Here is a 27,692-nt window from a genome sequence, read left to right on the forward strand (position 1 = left end):
ACAACAAGCGGATCATTTTGACACGTCACTCAAATGCAATCGCCCGACACTGACCTCAAGGTTAGGCCAATAACACGTCCGGCATGACTGTTGACACGGATGGCATGGTTGCACATATTTTTTTTCTCACTCAAATGCAATAATTGAGGCTAATAATAATAATAACCATGTCTCACTTAAGAAGGATAGCACAATAGCCTTGGGGTAAATTCCTTAAAAATGCATGGTTGGTTCATTGAAAAGTGAAAGTCAACTGTGTTACACTCCTTTTTAATGCTGTCTAAAATATAGATATGGCTTCCTTTAAAGGCCTGTTTTGGGCATAAAATATAAACCTCTTATTATTTTACATAGGCAGATTTGTCAATATATTTGATTGCTAGATTTATTCATCAAAAACAAAACAAGGAAGAAAAAACATTCCCTATATTATTATTTGCTTTCATTTAGTTTTGAAACAAAACGGAAGGAAAAAAGCAAATAATATATTTTTAAATGATATTTTTTGGACCACCTCGAAGGAGGGCTCAAGATCTCACTCGCTTTATTCTTCCGCTTGGTGAGGACTCTACTAAAATGGCTACTCCACGTGGACGGATTAAAATTAAATTTGGTAGGTAAATTCTAAGGATGCACACGCATCGATCCTTGGAGGCTGAATTTGAATTTTTTGTCTCCGGTTGTCTGATTAATTAATTTCAGATTTATTGTTGCTCTTAGATTCATAGTTCTCCAGTAGAGGGCATGCACGCTTTTTAAATGTTCTGAACATGTCTTTAGGTTTATGTGAGCGTGCTTTTAGGAATTCAGGCGGTCACAGTTTGTTTGAACTATTTTTTAATTTAAAAAAAAAAAAAAAAAAACAAGGGGACAAAACATTTGATTTCTGTAGTCTTCACTGAAAGCAGATTGATTAGTTTGGTAATTATCAAACTGAGATATTTAGAAACACTGCTTTTGCATTGGACTACAATGATTGATTTACATAGTTGCATAATATTCATAGTCCAACTTTTCTCAGTGCGTAGTTTTTGGTTGTAATGCACTAAATGCAGCTAAAATGTAAAAGTCCAGAATAATAAACACTAAATAACGTGATATATGTATGAATCTATTAGTCAATTAATATGGGGCGCCGTTTGTAAAGCAGCACATGCTGAAAATTACGACAACATTTTCTCACATTTAGCGCCACACAGTGTTTAAAACGTGGTGTAATTTTTTTTTACAACATTATTTAGCAACTTAAATATTCATTTTTAAATAAGAAGTTTTGTACCTGAATGTTTAAATCCAGAACTAAATATTTAATTTAAATATTAAATTTATATCCTATATCCTAAATGCTGAATCTGGAAACGGAACTAAATATTTAGCTTAATATGCAAATTCACATAACTGGAGACCGGAAGTAACAAAATAAAAGCTGGAACACACAAAATGCTCTTTAAATAGTTTCTCCTAAATATGTATTTTACCCATATATTGTTATTATCACAATGACTCATGTCTAAGAGCAGACTGCCACCGTTGAGTAGGTTTTTATTCATTTTCAAGCAACGTAAACAGACAGTCTTAGCTGCTCCACCGGCTTTTATTTTGTTACTTCCGGTCTCCAGTCATGTGAATTTGCATATTAGGCTAAATATTTAGTTCCGACCGTTTCCTGATTTAACAGTTTGGATATAAATTTAAGATTTAAATTAAATATTTAGTTCTGGATTTATAGAATCAGGTCCAAAACTTCTTATCTAAAAATGAATATTTAAGTTGCTAAATAATGTTGTAAATGTGCACACACACACAAAAAAAAAGTGACAAAAAATTTCACACCATTTTAAACACTGTGTGGCGCTAAATGTGAGAAAATGTCGTAATTTTCAGCGTGTGCTGCTTTTCAAATGCCGCCCCATAAATTAATTGCAAAAATAAACTGAGATTATTGAAAAATAAAAATAATCATATGTGTAATCCACTGTGCAGGGAATGTGTTTGAAATAACATTTTGACTTTCTCAGTTGCTATACAAATTGACAAATGTCAACTCATTCACTACTACTAATAGCGATAGAAGTCCACTGGACTGGGTGGACATCTATCGCCGTCAATGGCAGCCAGTGAGTTAACTAAAAACACAAACTTTCATTGCTTTAGTGAACCACAAGAATAATACCTTGGGCCACATCTGGCCCCTGAGCCTGGAGTTAGACACCAGCTCTCTAAATTGCCCAGAGGATTTTGGGGAAAAAATGGCAATGCAGTAGAAATGATATGTGTAAGAAAAAAATGTTAAAGCTGGAAAGATACGAAACTGGGTATAAATAATATATGTGTTCTATTTTCTATAGGTGTTGTTTGCAGTGAAGACAAACTACGTTTCTATTGTTGAGTTATAATGCCGGATTATCCCCTGGAAAACGTGTTTGTGTGCGTGCGTGACAGGGTGCGAGACGACTGAGTTGTTTTGCTGTAGTCACAGTGTCATCTAGTGGTTAAATATTGCACTGCGCCTATAAAGCGTCTCAATCCCTATTGTGGTCAGTTTTTTTTTTCGGTCATCTAAATGAACACCAGCCCAATTTGGCGCAATATAAATTTTACGTCATGCCTTCATCTTCAAGGTTGTCAATGTCCTAATAGTTCTCGTAGTTAGTTCTTCTTCATAAAAAAAAAAAAAAATAGTGTCATTTATTTCCCCTCTGTGATTCTTTTTTTTTTTTTTTTTTTTTAAAGAGTATTCCTAATTCTTTTTTATGCTTTCATTTTTCTTGATTTAAAAAAATGGTATTAGTTTTATTATTAATTTTGGCATTCATATTTTAGGGCAGGGGTCACACTAATTTTTGCTCCAAGATCTACTTTTCAAAGAGATAACCTCCCGCGATCTACCTTGACAGCGGGTGGGGGGTAGGTAGGTGGTGGTGGTCTAGAAAGCTCAGCAGCAATGTATGTTGCTAGCTACTCAAAGTCGAAATGATCTGGATTCTTACAATTTATATTGATGTATGTTACATAACCAAATAAAGTTGTGTTTAAAATGATTCAACCCTCACAGTGGATAAGTGTTTTTGCAAGTTTGACATTCTTTTTTTAAAAGTTTGACATTCTTTTTTTTTTTTTAATCTTGTTTGTAATCACGTTAAATAATGAAATGCCAGATATACAAATACAACTGAAATAACAAAAATGTTTTTTTTTTTTAAATATTCCAATTAATGGCCTTTTTGAGATTACCTCATTGACAAAATTATTTAACCCCCCAAGTCCACCACTCTTAGAACAAAGGTTTCCATCAGGTGTTGTCAAACAGCTGATGAAAACATCTGTAGATGTGAACGGAACGCTAATGAGCAGCAATTAAGCAGATTTGAGAGGACTGTGACACATGGCTCTTCTTGGCAGTTAATGACATCTTTACAACATGGTGAAGTCCAAGGAATGGTCAAAAAAGTTAAGAGAGGAGGTCATTTCACTTCATAAGCAAGGATAATGATATAAAAAGATAGCAAAAAAGCACTAAAAATTTCAAGACACAAAATTAGGAGCATAGTCCGCAAGTTCAAAGGTAAAGGCACAGGGAAACGCTACCTGGGCGTGGTAGAAAGAGGTTACTGTCTGCAACTGCTTTGTGGTACCTGAAGCGAAAGGTGGAGAAAAATCCCCGGGTGACAGCTGAGGAACTACGACAGGACATGACATCGGATGGTATTCAGGTTTCATCCCAGACAATAAGACGCACACCGCGAAGTGATGCAAGAATTCCCAGGTGCACCACTCTGCTGACTCCAAAGCTCAAGATGTATGCCAAAAACCATGTGGACAAACAACAAAGGTTTAAGATACTGTTCTCTGGAGTGATGAGACCAAAATGGAACTTTTTGGGCCGATGGATCAACGGTACGTGTGGAAAGAATGATGCCTATGAAGAAAAGAACACCGTGCTTACTGTGAAGCACGGTGAGGGGGTCAGTCACACGCTGGGGTTGTTTTGCTTCTTCAGGTACAGGGAATATTCAGCGTGTGCAAGGTATTATGAATTCAGTTCACTACCAGGAGATCTTAGATGTCATGCAGTCATTGACAAAGCTGAGGCTTGGGTGAGGTTGGACCTTCCAACAGGACAACAGGATCCTAAGCATACCTTAACATCTACCACATCTTGGTTGCAAAAGAAGTGCTGGAAGATTCTGGAGTGGCCATCGCAATCACCAGACTTAAATCCAATTGAGAATCTCTGGTGGTACTTGAAGAAGGCAGTTGCAGCACGCAAGCCCAGAAATATTAATGAACTGGGGGCCTTTGCCCATGAAGAATGGGCAAAGATACCTGTGGATCGGTGCAAGAAACTTGTGTCAAGCTATGCTTCATGTCTAAAAGATGTTATTGTTGCAAAAGGATGTTGTACTAAGTACTAAAGGTTTACATACCTAAGGAGTTGAATAATTTTGTCAATGAAGTAATCACAGAAAGGCCATAAATTGGAATATCTTAAAAATATAATTTTGTTATTTCAGTTTTGTCTATTTGACATGTCATTATTTAATGTGATTATAAACAAGATCAAAAATAAATGTCAAACTTGCAAAAACACTTATATACTTTGGGGTTGAATAATTTTGAACACAATTGTATGTTGCACACACAACATAATTAACTACCGTAATTTTCGGACTATAAGCCGCTACTTTTTTCCCTCATTTTGAATCCTGTGGTTTATTTGTTGATTTATTTGGGTTACTAGGTAACACTTTATTTGACAGCGGCATCATAAGACTATCATAAGACTTTCATAATTATGCCATGACACTTTCATGGACATTTATGAATTCTTATGATGGATGTCATGAAATATCATCTGGCAAATTCTGTCACTAACTCCATTTATGTACAGTTCTGGTCTTTTACATCCATTCAAAAGTTAGATAATTTGCCGGATTACACTAAATGACATCTGTCATAAGCATTCATTAATGCTCATTACAGTGTGGTGTCTTAATTATGACGTTCTTATGACAGTCTTATGACGCCACTGTCAAATAAAGTGTTACCAGTTAACATCTTTTGGTGTGAGTATCCCATAATACAGTAAGAATAGCTGCGGTTAATAGTCCGGTGGGGCATATAGGCTGGTTTATGATTCAGCATTCCGGTGAGGGTGGAGCGACGGCGTTGACCCTACGCCGTCATTGCGCATTCAAAGTTCTGCGTCAAGGGAGCGCGTTGCTCTGTAATTCACAACCATGCCGCTAGAGGGGTGTGTTTTTTTTCTTTGTACGGTTTTGGGGGACTTGTCGAATTTCTCTGGTTTTCCTCCGGTTGTAGACAGCAATGGCAATGGAGATGGAAAGTGTGTATTTGCAGCTGTAGCTTGAACAACAAATGGTGTGAATACAAATGTTAAAGCGTAGACAACACAGAACACGTTTGCGAATGTTTGAAAACGGCGGTGTTGCTTTGCTGAATCGGAAACAACGTTCTGAGCAGACCAATCACAGTCAGGCTACGGGGTCGGGTCGTAATTAAATCTAGTCTGCTTTAACGGTGTATGTCCGCCGTCACCGTGACACAGAAGCATAAATCAGCCTGTCTATGAACAAATGCTGTTTTCGTGTCAAATTTGGTGGGTAGCAGCTTGTAGTCAGGTGCGCCTTATAGTCTGCAAATTATTTTATGTACATTGTCCCCCCCACCCCCCCCAATTATTATTATTATTTTTTTTTAATGCCGCCATCTGCCCACAGTAGTGTTGCAATCGACTGGTAGATTGCGATCGATGTAATGAGCAGCCTTGCTTCAGGTTATTTGTCAGGTTTAGGATTTAAAAACAAAATCAACAAAACATCTTTTTTTGTTATTGCATACAATCATTATGATAGTTAAATATAACATATAACGGTATAGTTGATGTCTAAAGTGCAAAACCTGTAATTATTTCTAGAGTGAAAATACAGGCAGTGTGCGTGTAAATGTTAATGTTTTTTTTTTTTTTTTAAATAATAATTTAATTTCAATAAATTTTAGTTTTGTGATCACACAATAATGATTTGTTTTTTCTTAACAAAAACAAAATTTAGATTAGTTTTTAAAAAGTTTTTTCAGTTCTACGTTTCGCCATTTCGCTTTTTTTTTTTTTCTCAGTTACACCTTTTGAAAATTTTGAACCTCCAGTCAAACTCCACACATATTTAATGGAATATTTGAGGACAAAATTCAAACCGGCACATTTAGAATAAACCTATCAGCGATTCAAACCTTGAACTCTGAACTGAAGGCCAGCATACTCCCCACAAATCCACTGTGCTGTACTAAAACCCAAAATTATCAAGCCACATTTTATATTCATCTTGTGCCTGCAGTGGTTTTCTCCAGGTACTCGGGTTTCCCACCAGATTGCAAAAACATACGTTAGGTTCACTGAAGACTCTAAATTGCCCATAGGTGTAAATGTGAGAGTGAACCACTAGGCCACCATGCTGCCAACAATATTTCACCTCATATACAATACACGCCATAACATTTGTCTCTGAGGGATTGTGAACCACCAGTGGACCATCACTGTGTCAACTGAAGGCCCACTGTAGCTTTACCACTAAAGTGTGGATGTTTTCTTTATGTCTTTATAACGAGCTAATGAGCACACCGTTTCACAACGTCGCATTGTTAAGTCGCACGGAAAAAGAAGGAAAGAACATTTATACAGGCCTGAAGTGGAGTTCTTCCATGACAAGTGTATTTTCCCAGCCTTGTGCACAAGACAAATAGAAAAAAAATAGTGAATGGACAAAAGAGCAGCTGTCCGGGCAGACAGCCTATCTAAAGATGAGAAAAAGAGAGCCAATATTTGGATAATTCCAGGATACATCCTCCCACTCATGGTTCACTTGAAAGGATAGCAGAACGCAGCTTCGGAAACACGAAGTAGCGAAAGAAGGAGAGCAAATGGACTAAATCAGCACTTCTGTGTTTAGAATGGAGATCTATTCTGCAAGTCTAATGCTTGCTCAATGATGTGATTCTCTTAGTAGAAGCCATGCTGTAAATAATAAGTCGGCTAAATTGATAGCTTCCATATTTGCGCCATTTATGTGGTAATCACAGAGGTTAAACCCGAGCTTTCACAGGAAATATGTATGCCTTCATAAAATCGTGATTTATTTTTACAGTAGGGCCCCCACGATTAATCGACTATTTGATAATTGACAAATTAAAGTAGTTGACAATTATTTTACTAATTATTTCGAGACACTGTTTGCCTGAAAATTGTCCAGATCCTCTTTCTTATATAAATTGCAGGCCAAGTTTGACACATCTCATCATTCATGCGTATTCTTAATTTTCATTACTATTCACTGAAGGTATCACAAATATGAATTAACATATGTGGAATTATGTACTCAGCAAAAAAAAAAAAAAAAAAAAAAAGCCAACTAACTGAGCACGTTTTCTATTCGAATTTTACACAGTAGCCACCCTTTACTCTGATGACTTTTTCAGCATACTGAAAAAGAAGAAAGTTGATTTTCTATTTTTACAGGTTATTTTATTCTCTTAATGAACAGGAGATGGCGACGTGCAATTCAGGAACAAAAAGAAAGCATTACCTAAGATACATTTATTAAGGAAAGAATAATTAAAAGTTGGCCGGCCAGGACGAATGTGCTTAAGAGCCCTACCCAGTTGCCTTCAAGAAGATCTGCCCCGAACACATTAACACATCTTAACACATTCACTTTTTGTCGTTTCCAATGCCCCCCATTTTAACCCATGAAGTGGCTCACAAGAAAGTGGAATATTTCCAGGCAGCTGTGTTATCTGTTTATGACCTTGCTTCAGAGAAGAAGCAATCCTTATCTTATAAAGTCAGAAAGACAAAACGATATAGAAATGAATGTACCAAGTACAATGAACAAAAATATGTTAAATGTCTCTACAATACTCTTGGCACACTCTTGCATCAGCTTCAAGAGGTAGTCACCTAAAATAGTTTTCCTTCGCAGTTATGGCTTGATAGGGTTAATTAGTAGAATTTCTTGCTTTATCAATGAAGTTGGGACCATCATTTATGTTGCAGTGAATGAGGTGCATCCAAACGAAAATGAAAATTTCCTACTGCCTTGTTTGACCTAAGAGCCATATTTCAGTCTTAGAAAATTGGACACATAACGAATTATGACAGCCAAAGGCAAAATTGCAGTGTAATTATTTTACACTTTGACAGAAAGGGGAATACCCTGTAAATCCACCCACTTGCGGATAAGTCTTGTATGTTTTTTTCCCCGATTTGGCCTGCGATGAAAGCTCGTGTTTGCAATCTTCACCGCTTTCGATGTTATCTGCAACATTAACGTCAGAAAAAGATCTTTTTAATTTAGCTTCGACATCTTATCGGCCTCGAGCGTCTTCCTCACAATCACGTTTACTCACAAGAATGGAAGCCAAAAGCCTGTTTTGCCGTCATCATCTTAATGCAATCAAGTGCGTGGAAGTTTTTGAACTCCTGTGCAAGCGTTGGCCTGTTCTTTTACTGCAAATGCATGATGGGGGATTAGTTACATCAACATTTTAATGGGTAACCTGCGCGATTTTAAGATTGTAGATTAGGAAAAAAATTTAGGTTGATATCGATGATCAACCATGATCCCTCAAAATAGTTTCATTTTCAAGTTGATTCTTTGCTCTCCTGGCAAAGTGTAAAATTTATCACACATAACAAAGAAAAAAAACACATACCATGCATTTAGATAAAATATACACTTAACGTTCCTTTGTTACCAATTAGCTTAATGCTAATAAACATTGGAATACCCCATTTAAGTGCTATTGAAAATTAGCATCACATCACAATATATTACTCTTTCACCGCCATTGCCGATAATAGATGTCCAATTCTCTCAATTTTCATTCTTCTGTTGTGAATTTAAATGTGTTTGACACAAATAGACGTCAAATCCAATAGAATTGTGAGGGTGGCGGCGAATGTACATTTGTTTCCAGCCCTCCCACTTCAAATGGATTGAATGTCTATTGCCATCAATGGCAGCCAAACAGTTAAATTTGAAAAATATTGCTATTTACACTCAAACGCCGAGGGAAAATTAATAAGGACTACACATATGTTCTTTGTAGGCTTCCAAAAACAAGCTATATCAACGAAGCTATTGTGGAGTTTCATCTCTGTGAGACGCTACTGCCTCCCAGGGGCCAAGGTGCGCACATTTTCATAATAATGTCAGGGCGTAGGTTTGGTCTCAACATTGGTAGGGACGATATAACAGCATAACCCGCATGTACGCTTTTTGGGACGATAAGAAGACAACAGGTGAATGGGGGTCAGGGCTACTATTCTCATGAATATGAACTTAATTAATTGATATGCTAAATCAGGTGTGCTCATTACGTTGATCACGATCGACCAGTCGAACGCAACGCTAGTGTGGGTAGCTCGCGGCATCCCAAAATTTATTGTTATTTTTTTTCTATGTACATGGTTAATTATGCTTTGTGCATGTTGTGTTGTGTAAGCAACATATGAGGTTTTGCAGCACCCATCTCTTTAAGCAGCTTTTTATTCACGTTTTTCTGATTCTATAGTTTCCAGAGTTCACTATGGTAAATGGAGAGTACTTATATAGCATATTTATGTACATTTCTGACTGTCTGTTAACGGGGGTTTTCAGGGTAAAACGGACAAATTAAAAGTAGTTCGGAGGTTTAGTGCGCCATGAATCAGCTATGGCAGCATACAGACATATTGTTCTATCAAAGATGACAGTTCTTGTGGCTTAAAATACAGCAGTTTATTTTAAAGAGGGGTGCAAGAGCAGAAACTGCTTTTTCAGTCGTGTCTGTGTTTTCTGCCATGTATATATGCTGTATATATATATATATATATATATATATATATATATATATATATATATATATATATATATGTATATATATACATATGTTAGGGCTGTCAAAATGATTGCGTTAACGGGCGTTAATTAATTTTTTAAATTAATCACGTTAAAATATTTGACGCAATTAACGCATGCACTAAATGACCCGCTCGCACATTGCCTCAAACAGATTACAATGAGGCCGTTTATGGACATTAAGAGTGAAGAGAATGCCACCGGCCGCTTGGGGGCAGCGCTGTTCCATACTCATGTTATTTTTTCTAAACGTGGGAGAATTAGTAGTTGTGAGACGTATATGCTGTATTCACAATGCAATGCAAATTGCTATTTGTGCTCCACACATTTTTCGGTAAGTTTTCTTTCTTTTAGTGGCAATTATGTGTCTCTTGTTGTATTTTGGGTAAGATATGTACAGATATATGTTATACAGTAAAGGCGAGTGGACACAGGCGTTCTTTGGACCGCGCCGTTTATTGGCATAAGCTTCTCCTTCACAACAAACATAAGTATTGTTTAGTGAAAGCACAACAAAAATAATATTCCTATCTCTTCCAAAAACATAATGTTCACAAAAAGAAAAGCACTTCAGTCTATAGTAGTGAGGCCCTATTCTGACACACAGTTAAACAACAATGCAAAATGAACTGGCATTCCGTATCAAAATAGCTATGCAAAATACACGTAAAACTTAGACTTTGGTCACTCTTTTTTTATTATTGTTATTTTTATTCTTATTATTATATTAACTCTACTTTTGATTGAAAATTTTACAAATTTAATTAAAACAAAAACATGAAGAGGGGTTTTAATATAAAATTACTATAACTTGTAACTATAACAATTATCTTTTAAGAACTACAAGTCTCTCTATCCGTGGATCACTTTAACAGAAAGAATGTTTATAATGGCATTTGTGGATTTATTGTTACAATAAACAAATACAGTACTTATGTACAGTATGTTGTATGTATATATCCGTCATGTGTCTTATCTTTCCATCCCAACAATAATTTACAGAAAAATATGGCATATTTTAGAGATGGTTTGAATTGCGATTAATTGCGATTAATTACGATTAATTAATTTTTAAGCTGTAATTAACTCGATTAAAAATTTAAATCGTTTGACAGCCCTAATATATATATATATCTATATATATTTGCCAGATCGCCCAACCAGTACCTGGAGGACCGCACACAGACAGCATGCGCTATAAACCCCCCTGAGCACACATGGCTGTAATAAGGCAACAAATTAAGCCATTATGCAGCTTTTAAGGTACACAGACTTCCGTGTTTAAATGCTTTTAAGAGTCGTGAGGGTTTTTTCGCTCTCCAAAGTTCCACTGTTAGTCTCGGACCACCTGGAAAAAAAACGACGCTAACGTCTCGTTTTTGGGATTTCTATAATTATGTTCGGAAAAACAGTCGTGTTACAGTACATTCACACACCCCGAATCTACCGAAATGGAAAGAATGGACTTATTTCATTCATTCTTTTTTCAGTTCTGAATCTTTTAGAGAGCACTCATTAAATTACAATGACATTAAAAAACAACCTTAGGGTATTCAAGGCAATAACTACAGTTTATTCATTTATTATTACTCACTTTAAATTCAACAAATCAACAGGATATGACCTAGAAATACCCCAAATCAACAGGAAGTGACCCGATATCAAGCGTAAGTAACCTTGAAATGCCTTAAAATCAACAGGAAGTGACCCGACGTCAAGTATATGTAAACTAGAAATGTTTTCAAGTCAACAGGAAGTGACCCAATATAATCAAGGAGTGAGGTAATATCAATAGGAAGTGACCTAAAAAATGCCTCCAGATCAATAGTAAGTGACCCATAAATGCACCAGAATTCACCTCAAAATGCACCTCCCTCCCCAGAAATAATCAGTAAAGCCCCTTTCACACACATATCCCGGTAAATTCCCGTGCAAGCTGAAGCGGGATTTACTCGCATCATTACTTTCACACATGGAGAGATACCTCAGGAATGATGCAGGTAGGACACTTTCACAGACTTGTCCCGTGTTGCCAACTCGGCGCTCTCTGTGCGGGAAGGGCTGCTGGCGCAATTTTAAAACGCCAAAATTAAAACATTACGCCACTTTTGGTCTGCATCGGCTGACACATTCTGTTGGTCAGATCGTGTTTTGTTAGAGAGCCGGTTGTGGGACCGTTCCTGATGTTGTACATGCAGCTAATTCACGCTCGTCAAGACTGCATTTAAGTCCAGGCGATCCAAGAGACACCTTGTACTCTGGAATTTCTTGCATTTGCTAGCTTGTTCGTCTGCTGGCCCTGTTTTGAAATCCCCTACGTTGTGCTGGTATTTGAGTGTGTTCGTTTTTTTGTCTTATCGGCTCTCCGCCTATCGCTTTGGTTAGTATTATTGATCCCCATCGAGCTAATGTTACAGACCCATTGTGTTATTCTCCCTCTTCCGCGATCGCGTGTATTTTTGTTTGTATTTAATAAACCCTTGAATGGATCCCTCCGCTGTTTTGTGCTTTGAGGTACAACCTTGTTTCTGCATTTGCAGACCCTAACATCGACAACAAAATAAACCACACATTTCCAAAGATGGACGATGGACTCTCTTCATCGGCTCTACGATCCAGTAGCAGTTTCATTTAATGTTTTATCAGTTTAAGTTTGCTATTTCCAGTTTGCCATGTTTGCAATGTTTGTTCATCACGTTTCATCTTACTGCAAATAAAGAGGGAATGACCGGCCTGTCATGATATTTACGTCATCAGCCATCGTGCTGTGACCCGAGAATTTAATGCTTGCTTTCACACACACCGCTTCCCGGGAAAGTCCCGGCTATTATACTAAGATGCAACCCGTTAAATGAGTAATAAACACATAATCTCCGTGTCAGTCGACCCGGGAAATTGCTTGCACACACAAGGGCTACCTGTTTAAATCCCGGGATTTTAACCGTGTTCAGGTATATGTGAAAGGGGCTTAAGTGACCCTGTATGAATAGTAAGTGACTTAGAAATGCCACCAAACAACAGAACGTGATTCAGAAATGCCCCAAAATCAACAAGACGTGATCCCGAAATTGACCTACACGAGTTACCCGACCAGCATTAAAGCATTTCTACACAATTTCCCTAGAAAATGCATTAATTATTAATAATAGTGTATCAAGAACAGTGTTTTCTTTTAATTCCAAAAATGGTCCCTCTCCTGATAAAGGGTTAAATAATAAGCAATAGACATTATCAAAATGCGGCTTTTTTTTTTTTTTTTTTTTTTAAACCCTTTCATTAGGATTTTAATTGGGCTTAAATTATGCATGGCTGCCATCTGCTGGTAGTTCTGTGACTGTGAAATTGTTTTCAAGCTTATATGTTCATTTGAACCAGAAGAACTAGCATTGAACGATCATGTTTAATGCTATTGACAGTGATAGAAGTCCAATCCATTTGAATGGAATTTGACTCCTGCTTGGAATGGATATGACATCTATTGCCGTCAATGCCGTCTAATGACGGGGTATTTCCCTATAAACCTCATTTAGGAAGTTTGTGTCTCGTAAACTTCCTAATTAAACACCTCTAATAAATTAGACGGCATTTTTCCGAGCTTTTCCAACGCGGGCTCTCCGTCCCTTAGGCGATGAACAGATGCCAGGAGTCGGGAGTCCTTCTTGAGGAATTTTAATCGACGGGGATGATTTTTAATAGTTTTCCATGCGCCATTGGAAAACACATAAAGAGGAAGAGAGGGCTTCCCTACGATGTTGGGAAAGCTGAGAGCATCCATATGTGAAGGCGCTTATTTTTTTGTGTTGTGTGTCAACAGTAGATGGCAGTAAGGCTCACCTGTTGTGCGTTGTGAAATAATGAAGGCATTATGATGGAAAACGGAAAAATATAAAGTAGGGTGTCTTGCTGTTGTATTTTTTTCAGGGGAAAAAATAAGGTGAGATTGTCATTTTAATGTGGGAACGTCAAAAAAATGAGCTGCAGTTGAGAACTGCAATATATTCAGCCAGTCGTATTATAGTTGACCATTTTATAGTTGACCATAAAATCTGGATTTTTATTTCTAAACATTGTCCAAGTCTAGTCTACAGCTTTATTGGAATCATAGTTTGGATCGCCTTGTACGAACATTTACTTGTTATATTGCAACCCCCCAAGTACAAGTTTATTCTTGTATAAGGAATGCCTTTTTTGCGATTTTGGCTTGTACAACAGTATAGCAATTTTAAGGATTCATGGTTACAGATGACTTTTTCTTAGTATTGCAGCTCTTGTATTATGTTTTATTTTTCACCTGGACTTATTTCCTTGTGTAAGGATGACTTAATTGTCTAAAAAGGGCAAATGTTACTATTCTATGACATGGCATGTTGTTGTAAATATGTCAAACTTCCTAATTCTCTCAATATATAAACATTTTTTTCATGTCACTGTTAAACACAACAACAATAACAACAACAACAATACAACTTGTTTGTTTGACTTGTATTAGTACAACTTTGTCCTCAGTGGCACTTTACTTTTCGTTTAATGTGGAATATGCCTCTTATTTCCCTAATATTGTAAATGTCTGACTTTATATGTCCTTGTAAATTTTCAAATTTGTACTAAAAACGTTCTTGTTATTGTAACATGTTGAAATCATTAAAAAAAAAAAAAAATCTCTTTTTGGAATATGACTTTTGTAAAATTGTATTTTTTTTTTTTTTTTTTAGTTATATGGTAGTTATAGTTTTATAGTTACTCTTTCTCCATTGTTTTAGGAATATGACTTTGTTGTTGTAAAACTGTCACTTTCAGACTCTTAGAATAGTTTTTGTTCCCCTTAATGTTGCCTTTTTACTGTTATAATCATTACAGGTTTTCTCATTTAATTACAAATGTCAGTTTTTTAAATTTTTTTCTTTAACCATTGATTTTTGTAGAAATAGGACTTTTTTTTTTTTTTTTTTTTCAGATAATATTGCATCTTCATTGATGCCAACCATTCCATGTCCAAATGGATTGGAAGTCTATCACTGTCAATGGCAGTGAATGAATTAAACTACTGTACTGTAAATCAACAGTCAAAACCAGGGCACTCACAACGATATATCAACTCGTAGTCCACCTGCTTGTCAATCATCTACCGTTCGACCAATAACGAGCTAGGCCTGCGTTTGACCCCGCCCCTTGCACTCTCCTCTCCTGTTCGTCCTTCCCTCCCCAGCGTGTAAATTGAAGTTTCTCTTTTTAGTTTCCCGGCTGCAAGGCTCGCGCGTCAGTACTGCGCGAACCGCAGAGGAATTGCGAACGAGCACTAGAGCGGAGCGGACATCGGATCGGCACCAGCATGTTCCCCGGGAGGCTGCGAGCGTGCGCGGCCCTGTGCGTGTGGATTACGGCGCTGGCGAGCACGCGGAGCGGCGGAGTGGGCGCCCGGAGGCAGGACGACTCCCTCGCGGCTACGGCGGCCACCAGCGTCTACCGAGCCCGGTGTGCCTCGCGATGCCTGAGCCTGCACATCACGCGCATCTCCGCCTTCTTCAAGCACTCTCAGGTACTCGTGCAAAGTTGAAACATTCCATTTGCCAAGCTATTGGATGTGGGTCACTCGGATTCTAATCAATACATAAATGAATTAAAATCACTTTCAATATCAAGTGTACAGTATCTCTATATGACTAGTCACAAAATTCCTTAATTTCTATCATTCCCCCCTCATTTGAGTGAGATGAACTTCATCCCAGTTGATTTTGGGAATGAGGTGTGAGACACCTATAGAATTAGTCGCCAGCCAATCACAAGCCAGTTTTCTTTATAGTTTTCACTAATTTGGGAAACTATTATGCCATATCAACATTTTGGATGCACTTTTGGAAAGTCTACGGAAGTGAGAATTCTGAGAATGAAGTCAAAATTTTGACAAGTTAGGATTCTGACTTTAAAGAGACTAAAGTCATTTCTCACGTTAATAGTGGGAATCCTGCCAACCCCCCCCCCCCCACTGGCTATAACCCTCTCTAAACGTTATTATGACTTACAAATGAAGTTCTGTCAAACGTTGCTTGAATTTTCTCAGCTAAAAAACGGAATTTACCAACAACAACACTCAAGAAAATGCACCACACTTGCTATTACTAGTATATTGAGATATTTATTGAGAAACCCAAATACTGTAAAATTTTTCATGCAGTGCTGTTTACATTGGTGTATGGATGAACTTAAGTTTATTTCTGGATAGAAAGATTAAACTAAAAACTTTAAGATATAGTGGATTGGTTGATGAACCAAAGATTCACCGAATATCCTTAATTTTTTTCTTTCTTCGAGGAACCAATTTGTGAAAAACACAGCTGGTTTATCTCTGCTGTTTTACCCAAAAATTGTTTTTAAAAAATCAGTATATTGTTTTCTCAATTCATTATCATGGGCTTCAATTCTTCACAGATTTTTGCATTTTATAGTTGGATGCGATGCTTTATTATTGTTATTATTAAATATTGTAGTGGCTGTATGCTAATGTGGCTAGCATTCTTACTTAGGAATTAGAATTTCTCAACCCATTGATCAATGCCATCGGGGGGGCTGGCATGCAGCAATCATTTGGAGATACTTGGTTTTCAGTGACTATGTTAAATTGGCAAGTAATTAGATTTTTACGTTTTAAGTTCTTCTACTTTATATGTGATTTTCCTGCTCGAGGCATATTTTTGTTTTCCAAAATGTAGACGTGTTGCACACAAATAATTGGGAATGAACGCAAGAGATTTGAATCCATGAGAAAGTTCTTTGTGAAGATTTTGTGTGCTCACTTGATGAGGACACCAATTGGCAACTAGGGCTGCTATGATTAATCGACAACTCATGCATAATCAAATAGTCATACTGGCTGCCATTGATGGTGTTAGGCGTCCAATCCATTTTGACTGGGAGGGTTGGTAGCGGTCATTCTCTGCCAGCCTCTCCCAGTCAAAACGTATTGCATGTCTAACGGCATTTATGACAGCAACAGACTTAAAGAGAACATCGCTGACATCACAACATATATACGTTTCGGGTCCCTTCCTTGTTAGCTCATTGCCTGCCAGTGGCAGCGCTATGCGTCCAATCCATTTGGACTGGGAGGGACGACACTGTAACATTAGCAATCACAGCCAGTCCTCCCAGTTTAATTGAACTGGATGTCTAGAGTTGTCATTGGCAGGCAACGAGTTTTGAGTATTTATAGTCAATTGAGACATTCAGAGACAATGTTGACCTGAAACTTGTTCAAATCTTTTTTTTAGCCTCTTTATAGTAAATATTCTTATTTTTGGAACAATGATGCATATATGCAAATTGCATCATATTCAACATACAATTTTTCTCATTGCATACTTTTGGTTCCAATACACATTTCCGGCTAAAATGTAAACCCCACGGCAATTGTACAGTAAACAACATGTGATCTGGGGTAGTGTGGCTCAGTTGTAGCTGTAATTATCCCCCCAACCCAGAGGTCGTGGGTTCGATTCTCCACCCTGATGAACTCGTCGAAGTATCCTTGAGCAAGATACTGAACCCCAAGTTGGTCCTGGTGCTGCGTCACCAGTAGGTGGATGGAGTGTAGTGTAAAGCGCTTTGAGGGCCTTGAAAGGTGAAAAGGCGCTATACAAGTAAAACACCATTAATACATAAGCCGATGAGTCAATAATAATCGGTGAATAGTCGAGTATCAAAATAATCCTTTGTGGCATGCCAGTTGGCAACCCACAGTGAGAAACTGTTTCTCTTCAAGCAAAATCCAACGGCTGCTTGTCTTATTTTATTTCTATCAACACAACACTGCTCTCACTGAAGCAACCAAAAACTCATCTTGTATATTCATAGGGGGGATGCTGTCACTAGCATGCTGCCCCCGTGGTGGGACGGCGCTGTAAAGTAGCCGTGTTGTGCGCATGAGTCATTGCGAGGTGTCACAAGTTGTTTTTCACACTCCGGCGGACTCACTGGAGAAAAGAAACCGGCGCTTATCCTTCAGCTGTCTGTGGGCCGGGCCGGGTCGGCCTCTTCTTTCCGCCGGCCACATTTGCATTTGCAAGGCCCCCGCCGGAGACGGCCTTTGTCGGGAAAGCGTCGGTGGACCCGTGCGAGTTTGTAACGAGGCTCGATTAATCAAGAGGTCACCGCTTTTGTCTCGGTGTCACTTTGAAAGCGCTAATTGGACAAGTGTCGGTGCTTCTAAATGCGGGATAATATACATGTGGAGTAAAGGAATCCTTTGAGTAATGAGCAGAGAGAGAAAAACACATCTAGACGACACTGTGTTTCTTATTAATGTGCGACTTGGCAAGAAATGTCAAGAATTTGTTAGTGGGATTGTCCAAGTATTTATTTATTTTTTTATGGCTGCTATGGGTTCGCAAAGTTATGACATTAACTCAGCCACCAGCTGGCTCGGATGGCTGATGGAGAATCTTCCCTCGGTGCACTGCAAATATTCGACAGTGGAATCTCTTGGGGTCGTATAACGGCCATTCCAGGATGCTGGGCCACTTCCGATTTGGAAATGGGGTCAATCTGTTCTCAACCATAAATTTTAAGTAGAGAATGGTACCTTGATTAACAAGTTTCTTTTAGATGCGAGTTGCCATTCAGACGATTGTTTTCCCTTTGATTGCCGAGCAGAAATTTGTGAGTCGTTCCAACAAAAGTAGAGGCTATTTGCTCCCCATCAAATGAGATATGAGTTGCAATGTGTGTACTTTATCAAGACCCTTTTCCAATAACTGTAAAATGACTTGTAAACCTTAACCTCAGAAAGTTTCATTTCAATGTATGGCTCGTAAAATTGTGTTTGTTAGGAAAACAGCTAAAACAAAATACCCCGGTTGTATGTTTTCCAGCTATTTTGACCATGTTTGCGATGATATCTAAATAAAAAAAAAAATATGCCGTTTATAACTGAGCAGCAGTTTTGTGGTATTATTGTTCCACATATTAAAAAAAAAAAAAAAACGTTATTTGAATAAAACATTTTTTAGATAGTCTGTTTTGGGAGGCTTGAATGGATAAATGGTGTTTCTCATTGGATTAATGGTGTTTTTCAATCTTCTTTAGTTCATTCATTTTAATGGAGGAGAGATAATTTGACATGCAAGTGATAGATTTAAGAGCGCAGTCACAAAATGAATTGAATTTCTAAGTCGAGGCAGCACTTCACTATCATTGTTAAAAAGTGAGATATGAGGCCCTTTAGAGGCAATTTGTGTATTTTACCAAAACTTGTTTAATGACTTATTAATAAACTCTTAACTTCAGAAACTGTCACTTCAAGGTTTGCTTTCAAAAGTCTTGTTTGACTCATTAGTCAAGGAACGAGAGAAAAGTTTCTCACTGTCTATCTTAAAAACTACAACTTTGAGTCATCTGGCAGATCCAGCAAGTGTAAAACTACTTAATTTATTAGCTGCCATTGACAGCAATAGACATCCAATCAATTCAAAGATGAATTATCGCTGATAGTCCTCCCAGTCAAAATGAATTGGACATCCATCACTGTCGATGGCACGAAAACATGATCATTCACCGTTAACCATCCCAGTTCAAACAAATGGCGTACCGCAAGCAACACGTCATTTCCGCTCAATAATATTCATGACGTTAGCTACTGTTGCTAAGGGAGGACATGCCACCGTTTGTCCCCAATAGGAAATAAATGGAAATCGTGTACAAAGGAGATGTTTACAGAACTAAACCTACAAATTCTCTCCGAAAATGATGTCCCTGGTGCCAAATTCACTTGCAAAGATGTGGAAGAACATAAAAATGTTCAGTTAAAGAGATGGCTTAAGTGTCGAGGGCTGGAAAAGACAAAAAAAAATGAACCGACGTTAGCATACCCTTAGCTTTTTTATCGACACCTTTTTCTTACGTGACTGACAATGACATTCTCCTGTTTCAACAAGCTATCCTTTACCACGAGCCCTCTCTTTCTAATATATTATATCCTCTGGTTGTCCTACGTCTCTGACCGTTCTTGGGGGTAATTTATATTGTTACGTTTTGTGTAGCGATCGCAAATGCTACTCAGTGACAGCCAATGAACACTTTTAATTTTTTCATTGAAAACAAATCTTGATTCTATAATTTACTTACGCTTTACGCTTGTTTTCTTTTTTTAACAACAGAAAAGGTAACAGTGGCAGTCACATACCAGTTTAATTCTTTTCAGGTCATTCTTTGTCAGACAAACGCAGCACGGCACAACGTCACGCTAAAAAATAAGTTAAAAATATCAAAATGGCTTACCTCTTTGTCCTCTAAAAGACCATGCCAACCCAACAAAATATTTATTGCATATGAAATGTGAATTGATCCACCAAGCTGGCGTTAAAAGTCCGCGCAAGTTAATTAATTGTTTCCCGAAACCAAAAAGTCGGAGGTAAAAATGGGAAATTTCTACCTCCGACTTTTTGGTTTCGGGAAACATATGAAGAAAACATCCTTCATATGTCGTAATGTCTATAGTCGTTTCTACAAGTACCAAAAAAGCAATGTATGATTGGCATCTTCGTTTTTGAAAGATTACCGGAGAAATGTAGCAGATTTAACATTGCTTCTATGCGAGGGCGAGTCTATAATGTCCCTCTCCTGCTTTACTTCTGCTTTACGATGCGACGTCACGGTCTAAAAATAGCATGCGTGCAGTACGCCATTGGATGTCTATCACCGTCAATGGCAGCATGGTCCAAACTCAGTCTTTGGAAGGTTAAAATTCAGCGCAATTTAGAATATGTAAAGGACCATGCGCACCTCTAAAAATAGAACGCCAGTGTTAATTATATGCAACACAGTCCTTTCATGTGGAAATGTGTGTGTCGGGTGTTGTTGAGGGTCTGGTCAGCTGCAAAAACACATGGCACTTGGCCCCTTTTGCCCCCAGTAAATACCAGCAAATGTAGCTCATTGGAGGTCCACCAAGGTCTTTCTTGCTGAATGCTAGCGCCTAATTAGCGCTAAATGTGCTAAGCTCCCTGCTCTATCTGAATGAGATATCTAACATGATCTGTTTTTAATTCTCAGAATCATCTTCACTCGAAGGATTGAGCACTTGCAGATGTTAGTGAAGAACCAATTTTTTCCTATTGTGGTAAACTGAATCTTTGTTTCAAATGTCAGAATCAAGTCTCGAGTATAGTTTGTCTGTCGCTTGCCAGAGTTGTAGACGAGTGAGTGATGTCATAGCGGTCGCAAGAGGCAGATTTATGGACGAGTCTCCACGCATTAGAGGAGTTTGTCACCCCCTGGAATATTCAACGGAGGGGCAACACCCATGCGTACTGTAAATATTAGGCAAATGTTTGAAAGCAAGCGCTAAGTGGGCTGTCTGAAAGTGTCAGTATTGTAGCTGATAATTCATGTGGAAAGCAAAAATTAAAAACAAGGTGGATCCAATGAAGCTCTTGTCAAAGCTATAAAAATCTGACACTCCAAATTAAATGTTTTATATTTTGAATTGAAAAGAAGAAAAGCTCATCGGAAAGAACTGTTAGCTCTTGTTTGCGTGTTAGATATAAAATTGGCTTTGGTGGATGAGACCTCCACTAGGGCTATTCTTTGAAGAGTTGCACTGTACATCTTCATGTAGTTTTGTACTCAAGACCATAATACTAGAGACCGAGACTTAACCGAGACCAGAACACTTTTGAGAGTCAAGATCGAAACAGGACAAAGACCTGTTCTGTGTTACAACACTACCTCCATAGACTTCAAACAGGCTATTGGAGATGAAGCCGTAACATCAGAATGTTTGGAACAAAGGTAGTTATGGCCGATAGTCTTCTAAATCTGTAAACTGAATTGCAGTATTTTTCCCAAATTTGACCATTATTCGGGGAATTGTGAAAGGATCTCATTAAGATATGTTCTGACGCCACTTTGATAAGACCACAGGATGAACTGATTAACTTCTGATCAAGTCCTGGATCTGCACTTTCTTTACAATTATTTTTCTCTGAAACTCATCTATTATGTACAATAATTTATCTACTTTGGTTTGGTTTGAGAACACATTCATTACCTTCTGGTGTTCTGTGTGCACAATGTGGGTTTTAAAGGGATCCACGGATAGAAAGATTTGTAGTTCTTAAAAGAAAGAAACGCAATTATGGGTTAAAATCCTTTGATATTAAAACCCCTCTTGATGTTTTCGTTTTTATACAATTTGTAAAATTAGTTTAACTACTAGGTCGCCGTTTTTGTTGACGTCGCAGGGCGGTGACGTCCCTGGGTTACGCTGCCGGGCTTCCAGAGTATGACTAGCGACATAAACATGTCATCTGTTCAACCCTTTCAATATCAACCCGAGAGGAACATTAATAAGCATGACAGCACTGTCGATATTTCACAAAACAAGCAGCAAAAGCAAACTCAACAGGAAAGAAGGGATGAGACGAGACGAGAGTATGACAAAACCGGTGTTCTGCCAAAATGTGCTACACCTGCGAAACGTTCTACAAGAGGCGAATCGACACCCAAAGTACTACCGTACGCTTTCAGCTTGTTTTGTTTAGATGCATACAGACAGAATATTCTAAAGATGCCTTTGGAATATACTTAAACGTAGTATTATCAAATAAGGGTGGTTTAAATACGCTACGTGACTAATGTGGTCAACAGATCATCAATCTGCTTTAATGCTACCACAAGAAAACACAATGTTTAAAAGTATGACAGGGAAACACATGCAAAAAGTATTTTGACACAATCAAAAGGTCACAAGCGACTCAATAAAAACAGAAATAGTAAGTACTCGTCGCAAAAAATGAAAAGCCTTAATAAGCCTTGTAATGAAGGTAAAACATACTGTACAGGTATGTATCTGTATTAGCTATATTAGCCTACTATCAAAATGACTGAGGTGGCTAAAAATACATAATAAGCCTTCACAATTTAATGTTTATTTTCCCTGCAGTGCATCCAACGCACCACATGAGTACTCTGTTGTATGATGCCACCTCAAGTTTAACTTCATTACAATATGATATCATTTTTATTTTGAGGTTTGGGAAAAACAACAAAATGGAACGTGCATAACATGCCCCTTACCTGGGCATGTCTTCGATTTTCTGAATTATCTCAGTTTTGTTTTTGAAGTCTGCAAATAGGTGTTCTGATATGTTGATGAATGTCTCCTTCATGTACTCACCATCTGTGAAGGTTGGGGTTAGGGTTTTCCATGCTTTATTATCTCCCGGGTTGCAACAAAACATGCAGCAGTAGTGAAGTTTGGCGATGCAATCCACTTCTTAAATCTATTTTTGCGCTCCTCTAAGTTCTTCAGAAGTAATGCAATCGCCCTTTTTCTCTCACTGACAACTTCTCGCCGCAGAGTAAACATTCAGGAGATCCTTCCAGATTGGCAATGAATGCAACTGATTTGGTCCAAGAAATGTTGAATCATCTGTTCTCCTCTGTTATTTTTCTTTTTCCTTTTCGGATCCATGGCCCATCACACGGCTGCCGTTTTGTTTACAATAGCCACCTGCCTGGCAACCCGCCCTGCTGATACAAACATGTGTCGCAGGCTATGACCCGAACCTTCGTTGACAGAAATGTTAAAATTTAATATTTATTCTACACATTTTACAGCATTGGAGAACGTTAAGAATGTTTGTGTCATTTTTGTCCCTTCTACGGGAACCATCTCAAAACAAAAAATATATTTCTTTTCTTTTTATTTCTTTTATTTATTTATCTTTTACCATTTTCAAACATTTTTGAAAATGCTCCAGGGAGCCACTAGGGCAGCGCTAAAGAGCTGCATTCGGCTATTAAAACAAGGGTTGCCGACCCCCGGTTTGTGACAGTGACAAACTAGTTCATCACCCTGAGCGTCCATTGCGCTCAAAAAACATGGCGGCCTCTGTAGGTCAAAACATGTTCTAAATATTATAGATTTTTGAATCAATGGCAATATTTTATGTGTTTCTAATAACATATTTCAGTAAAAAAGAACAATTGTGGCTTATTAGAGCCTACAACTCTAAGTCCGAGGGTCCCTTTAAACCATTAAAGCACAGATGTTGATCAAAAAGTTGGAATTGTATCTAACTCATTGTCAGCTATTGACAACAATGGACACCCTATTCATTTAAATTGGAAGGACTGACTGTCAAAATGGATTGGACGTATCGAGCTGTCAATGTCAGGCAATGAGTTAAATGGTATTGTTTACTTGGTCGCATTAATGGACAAACTGATTGAATTTAAGAAACGTGCCTCTGGATTATTTCTGAAAATTTTGTGATTACTCAGACTTTGTTAATTGAGTTAAATGAAATTTGATCTGTGCTTTACCTTTCATGAGAGAGTCTGGATAACATTCACTATTTTGTTTCTATATTTCTGTGATTTAAGGACTAACCGATTGACTTTTGATTGTGTTCCAAATCTGTATTAATGATCATGATGCTAAAACACAGATGTTACTAAAAAATTGTGCATGGCATTTACTGAAACTTGATATGGAGCTTTTGATCTGTTTTTTAAGGCATGTAAAATGTTAAATTCTTTGGTATGAACCATGACTGACTGATCTATCATGTGGATTATTGGATAGTTTTGTCTTTTATCATGGATTGTATTGGAATTTGAATGATATGTGGTCTGAAGCATTGGCAGGACTGTAGAACTCAAGAATCCATTAATTAGTTTTGAGCGTGTTCTAGGATCTGGATATTTTTATCACAAATGTCACTCAAAATTTGTGAACCTCTTCAAGGATATAATTTCATATGGTGACTGTAATAGGTAGACAGTAAAGTTGGTAAACCAAATAAATCATGCGTAACGTGAAGCAGTAGTTGGTCAGGCTTTAACTTTGAAGTTCATCTGTGACTGCAGTCTTTCCCTACTTCCTCCGGGTGACTTGCTAACTATAAGAAAACAATGCGAAGCCTTGGATTACAGATTCCTAGCCTCGTGGTAGCTGACGCATACCTCAAACATCGATTTATTACTGGCGGGTTTTGTATGGATTGAGGAGTTTGCTATCGATATTTTGGTATTTTTTGTCATAATGTATGGATATCGGTCAAATGTTTTCTTTTTCTTTTCACAATTCTAGTCGACAACTTCAAAAGCCTTAAAATCTTAAACGTTTGTGCTCTTTATTTAGGTGCAGCATATGTGCCCTTAAGTGTGTTATTTTGGTGTAGCCTGAGGACCCCTGTGAAGAAGACAAAGGGCACCTTGGACCCTTTGAAGTCATTTTGTTCTTCCTTCTGCAAAGAATCTGAAGTCTAACACCTCCGAACCAAACTCCTATTCAAATATAGGCCTTCCGATGTAAACTGAGTCATTCAATCCAAACGGTAAGCCTGCAGGGAACAAAAGCCAAGTGTTTCTCAAAAGATAGATCCTGAAGAGGTTTTGTCCGTGTTCCTCAGTTGTCCAGACAATACAACACGCCCTTAGCCACCTGTTCTGATGTCTCAGTTGACAAGCGCCACCGTGTTCCCGTTTGCACGAAACAAAGCAGCAGGTTTCGCAGTCACCCAGGCCCGCTTCTCCTTGACCCCAAAATCTCAGCCAAGGATATCTGGAAAACATTCCCTGGTTGGGGTCTTTGACAGTTGTCACGGCTGCGTAATGTTCATACGGCGGAAGAATGTCACGGTGAGTCAGGGCGATGGAGTCCTGACCTATAATTATTCCCCGTCGTTTCCTGACACGGCAGGGTCAGGCTCCGGACAGCTGGGGCAACATCCTGCCGAGTTTCTCCGTTTCAGGGATGCTGTCACAGAACCAAATTTGATCCCGTGGATGCGGCCCCGTCAACGTTTAATGGATGGACGAGGGAAGCCGTTAGAAAAAAAAAAAAAAACAGGATTGATGATTTCGGAGGTGGCGGCGAGGCACGGCCATCCTAATTAATCACCCCGATGGTGTCTGCCTGCAGTCTACATGTCAAGATCTTATTTACGGGTTGCCACCAACAGCGGATTGAACCCGCTTGTATCGATCATTCTTCATAATTTTGTGACGACCCCAGCGATTTAATCATCCCCTACCATGCAGAATGATGCACTGGCGAGGAATAATTCACTTTTTAATCAACACTTGGCCAAACGGAATATTCTATTATGCACAACAGGACCGGGAAGCAGCTGATGCATTCCCAGGCCAAGCTGGTACTTATTTTTACCCCATGAAAGGGAGATTTCTCATCTCCTCGCTGCTTTCACTCATACATTTTTCATTCTTATCTGCAGTTTGGAGAGAAAGAGATTCTCCGGAGACATGCTTGTACAATCACAAATTCCTTTGAAGCCGTTTGACCAGTAGCCTTGACTCTAAAAGCTCAGCACTTACTGGCACTGGATGTCAAATTAAAACCCTTTAATGATAAGTTCCCTCCAAAGAGCTCATGGGATTTTTTGCGTCTTCTGGATTATATTGTGGGAAACGGCTTTGAACTTGACATTGAACTTTAGCAGACCTTGTGCCTGGCGACCCTCTCGAGTCAGGCTGAATCCCACAGCCTCAGAGCGACAACATCCAATTCAGGCTATTAACCAGAATGAAAGTCCTTTATGAGTTCAATTTGCAATTTTTCATCCCGTTTTTTTCATGGTCTTTTCCTGGAGATAAGGCTGTTGGGTTTAGAGCAGCTGACTTTTATTTGATCAATAGATCAAATGACCTTGTGTTCGCGACACGGAGAAAGGATGATCACCTGACTTGTCTGGACTAGGTATTGTGTTCCAAGCATCGCGTGCGAACAAAACCTAATATGTCTGCAAGGTGTTAAATGAGGTGTCAACACGCTGATTTAGAGTTGTTACCTTGAGGCACCAAAGTAACAGAAAACTGATTTTTCTTCAAATATCGGCATGGCCATCATAAATCTCTGGGTGCAATTTCTACAAGAAAAAAACATAAGTGCCTCAGCCCAAAAAGATGCTTTGTACACCTACTGATTGTACCCATTAGCCAAGACCAAGACAAGACCAAGGCATATGGGAATCAAGACTCATTGAAGACCAAGACTGAGACATCTGTGACCAAGACGAGACCAAAACTCACCGAGACCGAGACAAGACCAAGCTAGAGACAATGCTAGACCTAGATGAGGCAAAGACCACATAAATTTGGTTTTTAAGGTTGCCTTCATTTGCAGTAATCAATAGTTTTTGTATGAAGTGTTTTTCCTAAAAATCGCATGAATGAAGTTGGGATCAAAACGTCATTAAATTTACAAAACTAAACTTTAGGGAACTGGTTCTTAATTTTTTTTCTCAGCAAAATTACTTCTGATGAGATACTCATACTGGTTTTTAAGAAGTTCAGTCTTTTGGTTGGCAGTGACGGCACTAGACCATAGACTTCATATTGATATTGACGGGACATGGGACGCAGGGCCGATTAATAGGGGGCCTATCTCTGTCAAAGCTGCCCGAGTGGAAACACAGACAAAAAGCTTTATACGTTGAAAATTTTTGTGAATCAATGCTTAAATCCCTGAATTCTTTATTGATATGGACGTAAAACAGTCTCGATTCTTAGTTAAAAGCAAAAAAAACAAAACAAAAAAAAAAAAACGGGCAGTTAGCATTTATTATACGTAAATATGTTGAATGTGCTTCTAGTCTTTAAGCCACTGTGGCGCTGCCTTATCACTACAAAGAGCTTTTACGTTGAAAACTCTTGTGAATAAATGTGTAAATCCCTGAATTCTTTATAGATACGGATGTAAAACAGTCTCGATTCTTTATTAAAACAGCAAAGAACCGGGCAGTTAGCATTTATTTT

General features: G+C 38.2%; 1 protein-coding gene across 1 annotated transcript in view; it reads left to right on the forward strand.

Moving 5' to 3' along the window:
• Positions 1-15,170: 15,170 nt before the first annotated feature.
• LOC130926929 (anosmin-1-like) overlaps positions 15,171-27,692 on the forward strand; it is a 171,030-nt gene continuing 158,508 nt past the window's right edge. The window contains exon 1 of the mRNA XM_057852260.1: positions 15,171-15,453. Within this exon, the coding sequence (XP_057708243.1) occupies positions 15,247-15,453 (207 nt within the window). The 5' untranslated portion in view covers positions 15,171-15,246. The remainder of the gene's footprint in view (positions 15,454-27,692) is intronic.

This window comes from Corythoichthys intestinalis, chromosome 12 (genome assembly GCF_030265065.1).
Source record: "Corythoichthys intestinalis isolate RoL2023-P3 chromosome 12, ASM3026506v1, whole genome shotgun sequence".
NCBI lineage: Eukaryota > Metazoa > Chordata > Actinopteri > Syngnathiformes > Syngnathidae > Corythoichthys > Corythoichthys intestinalis.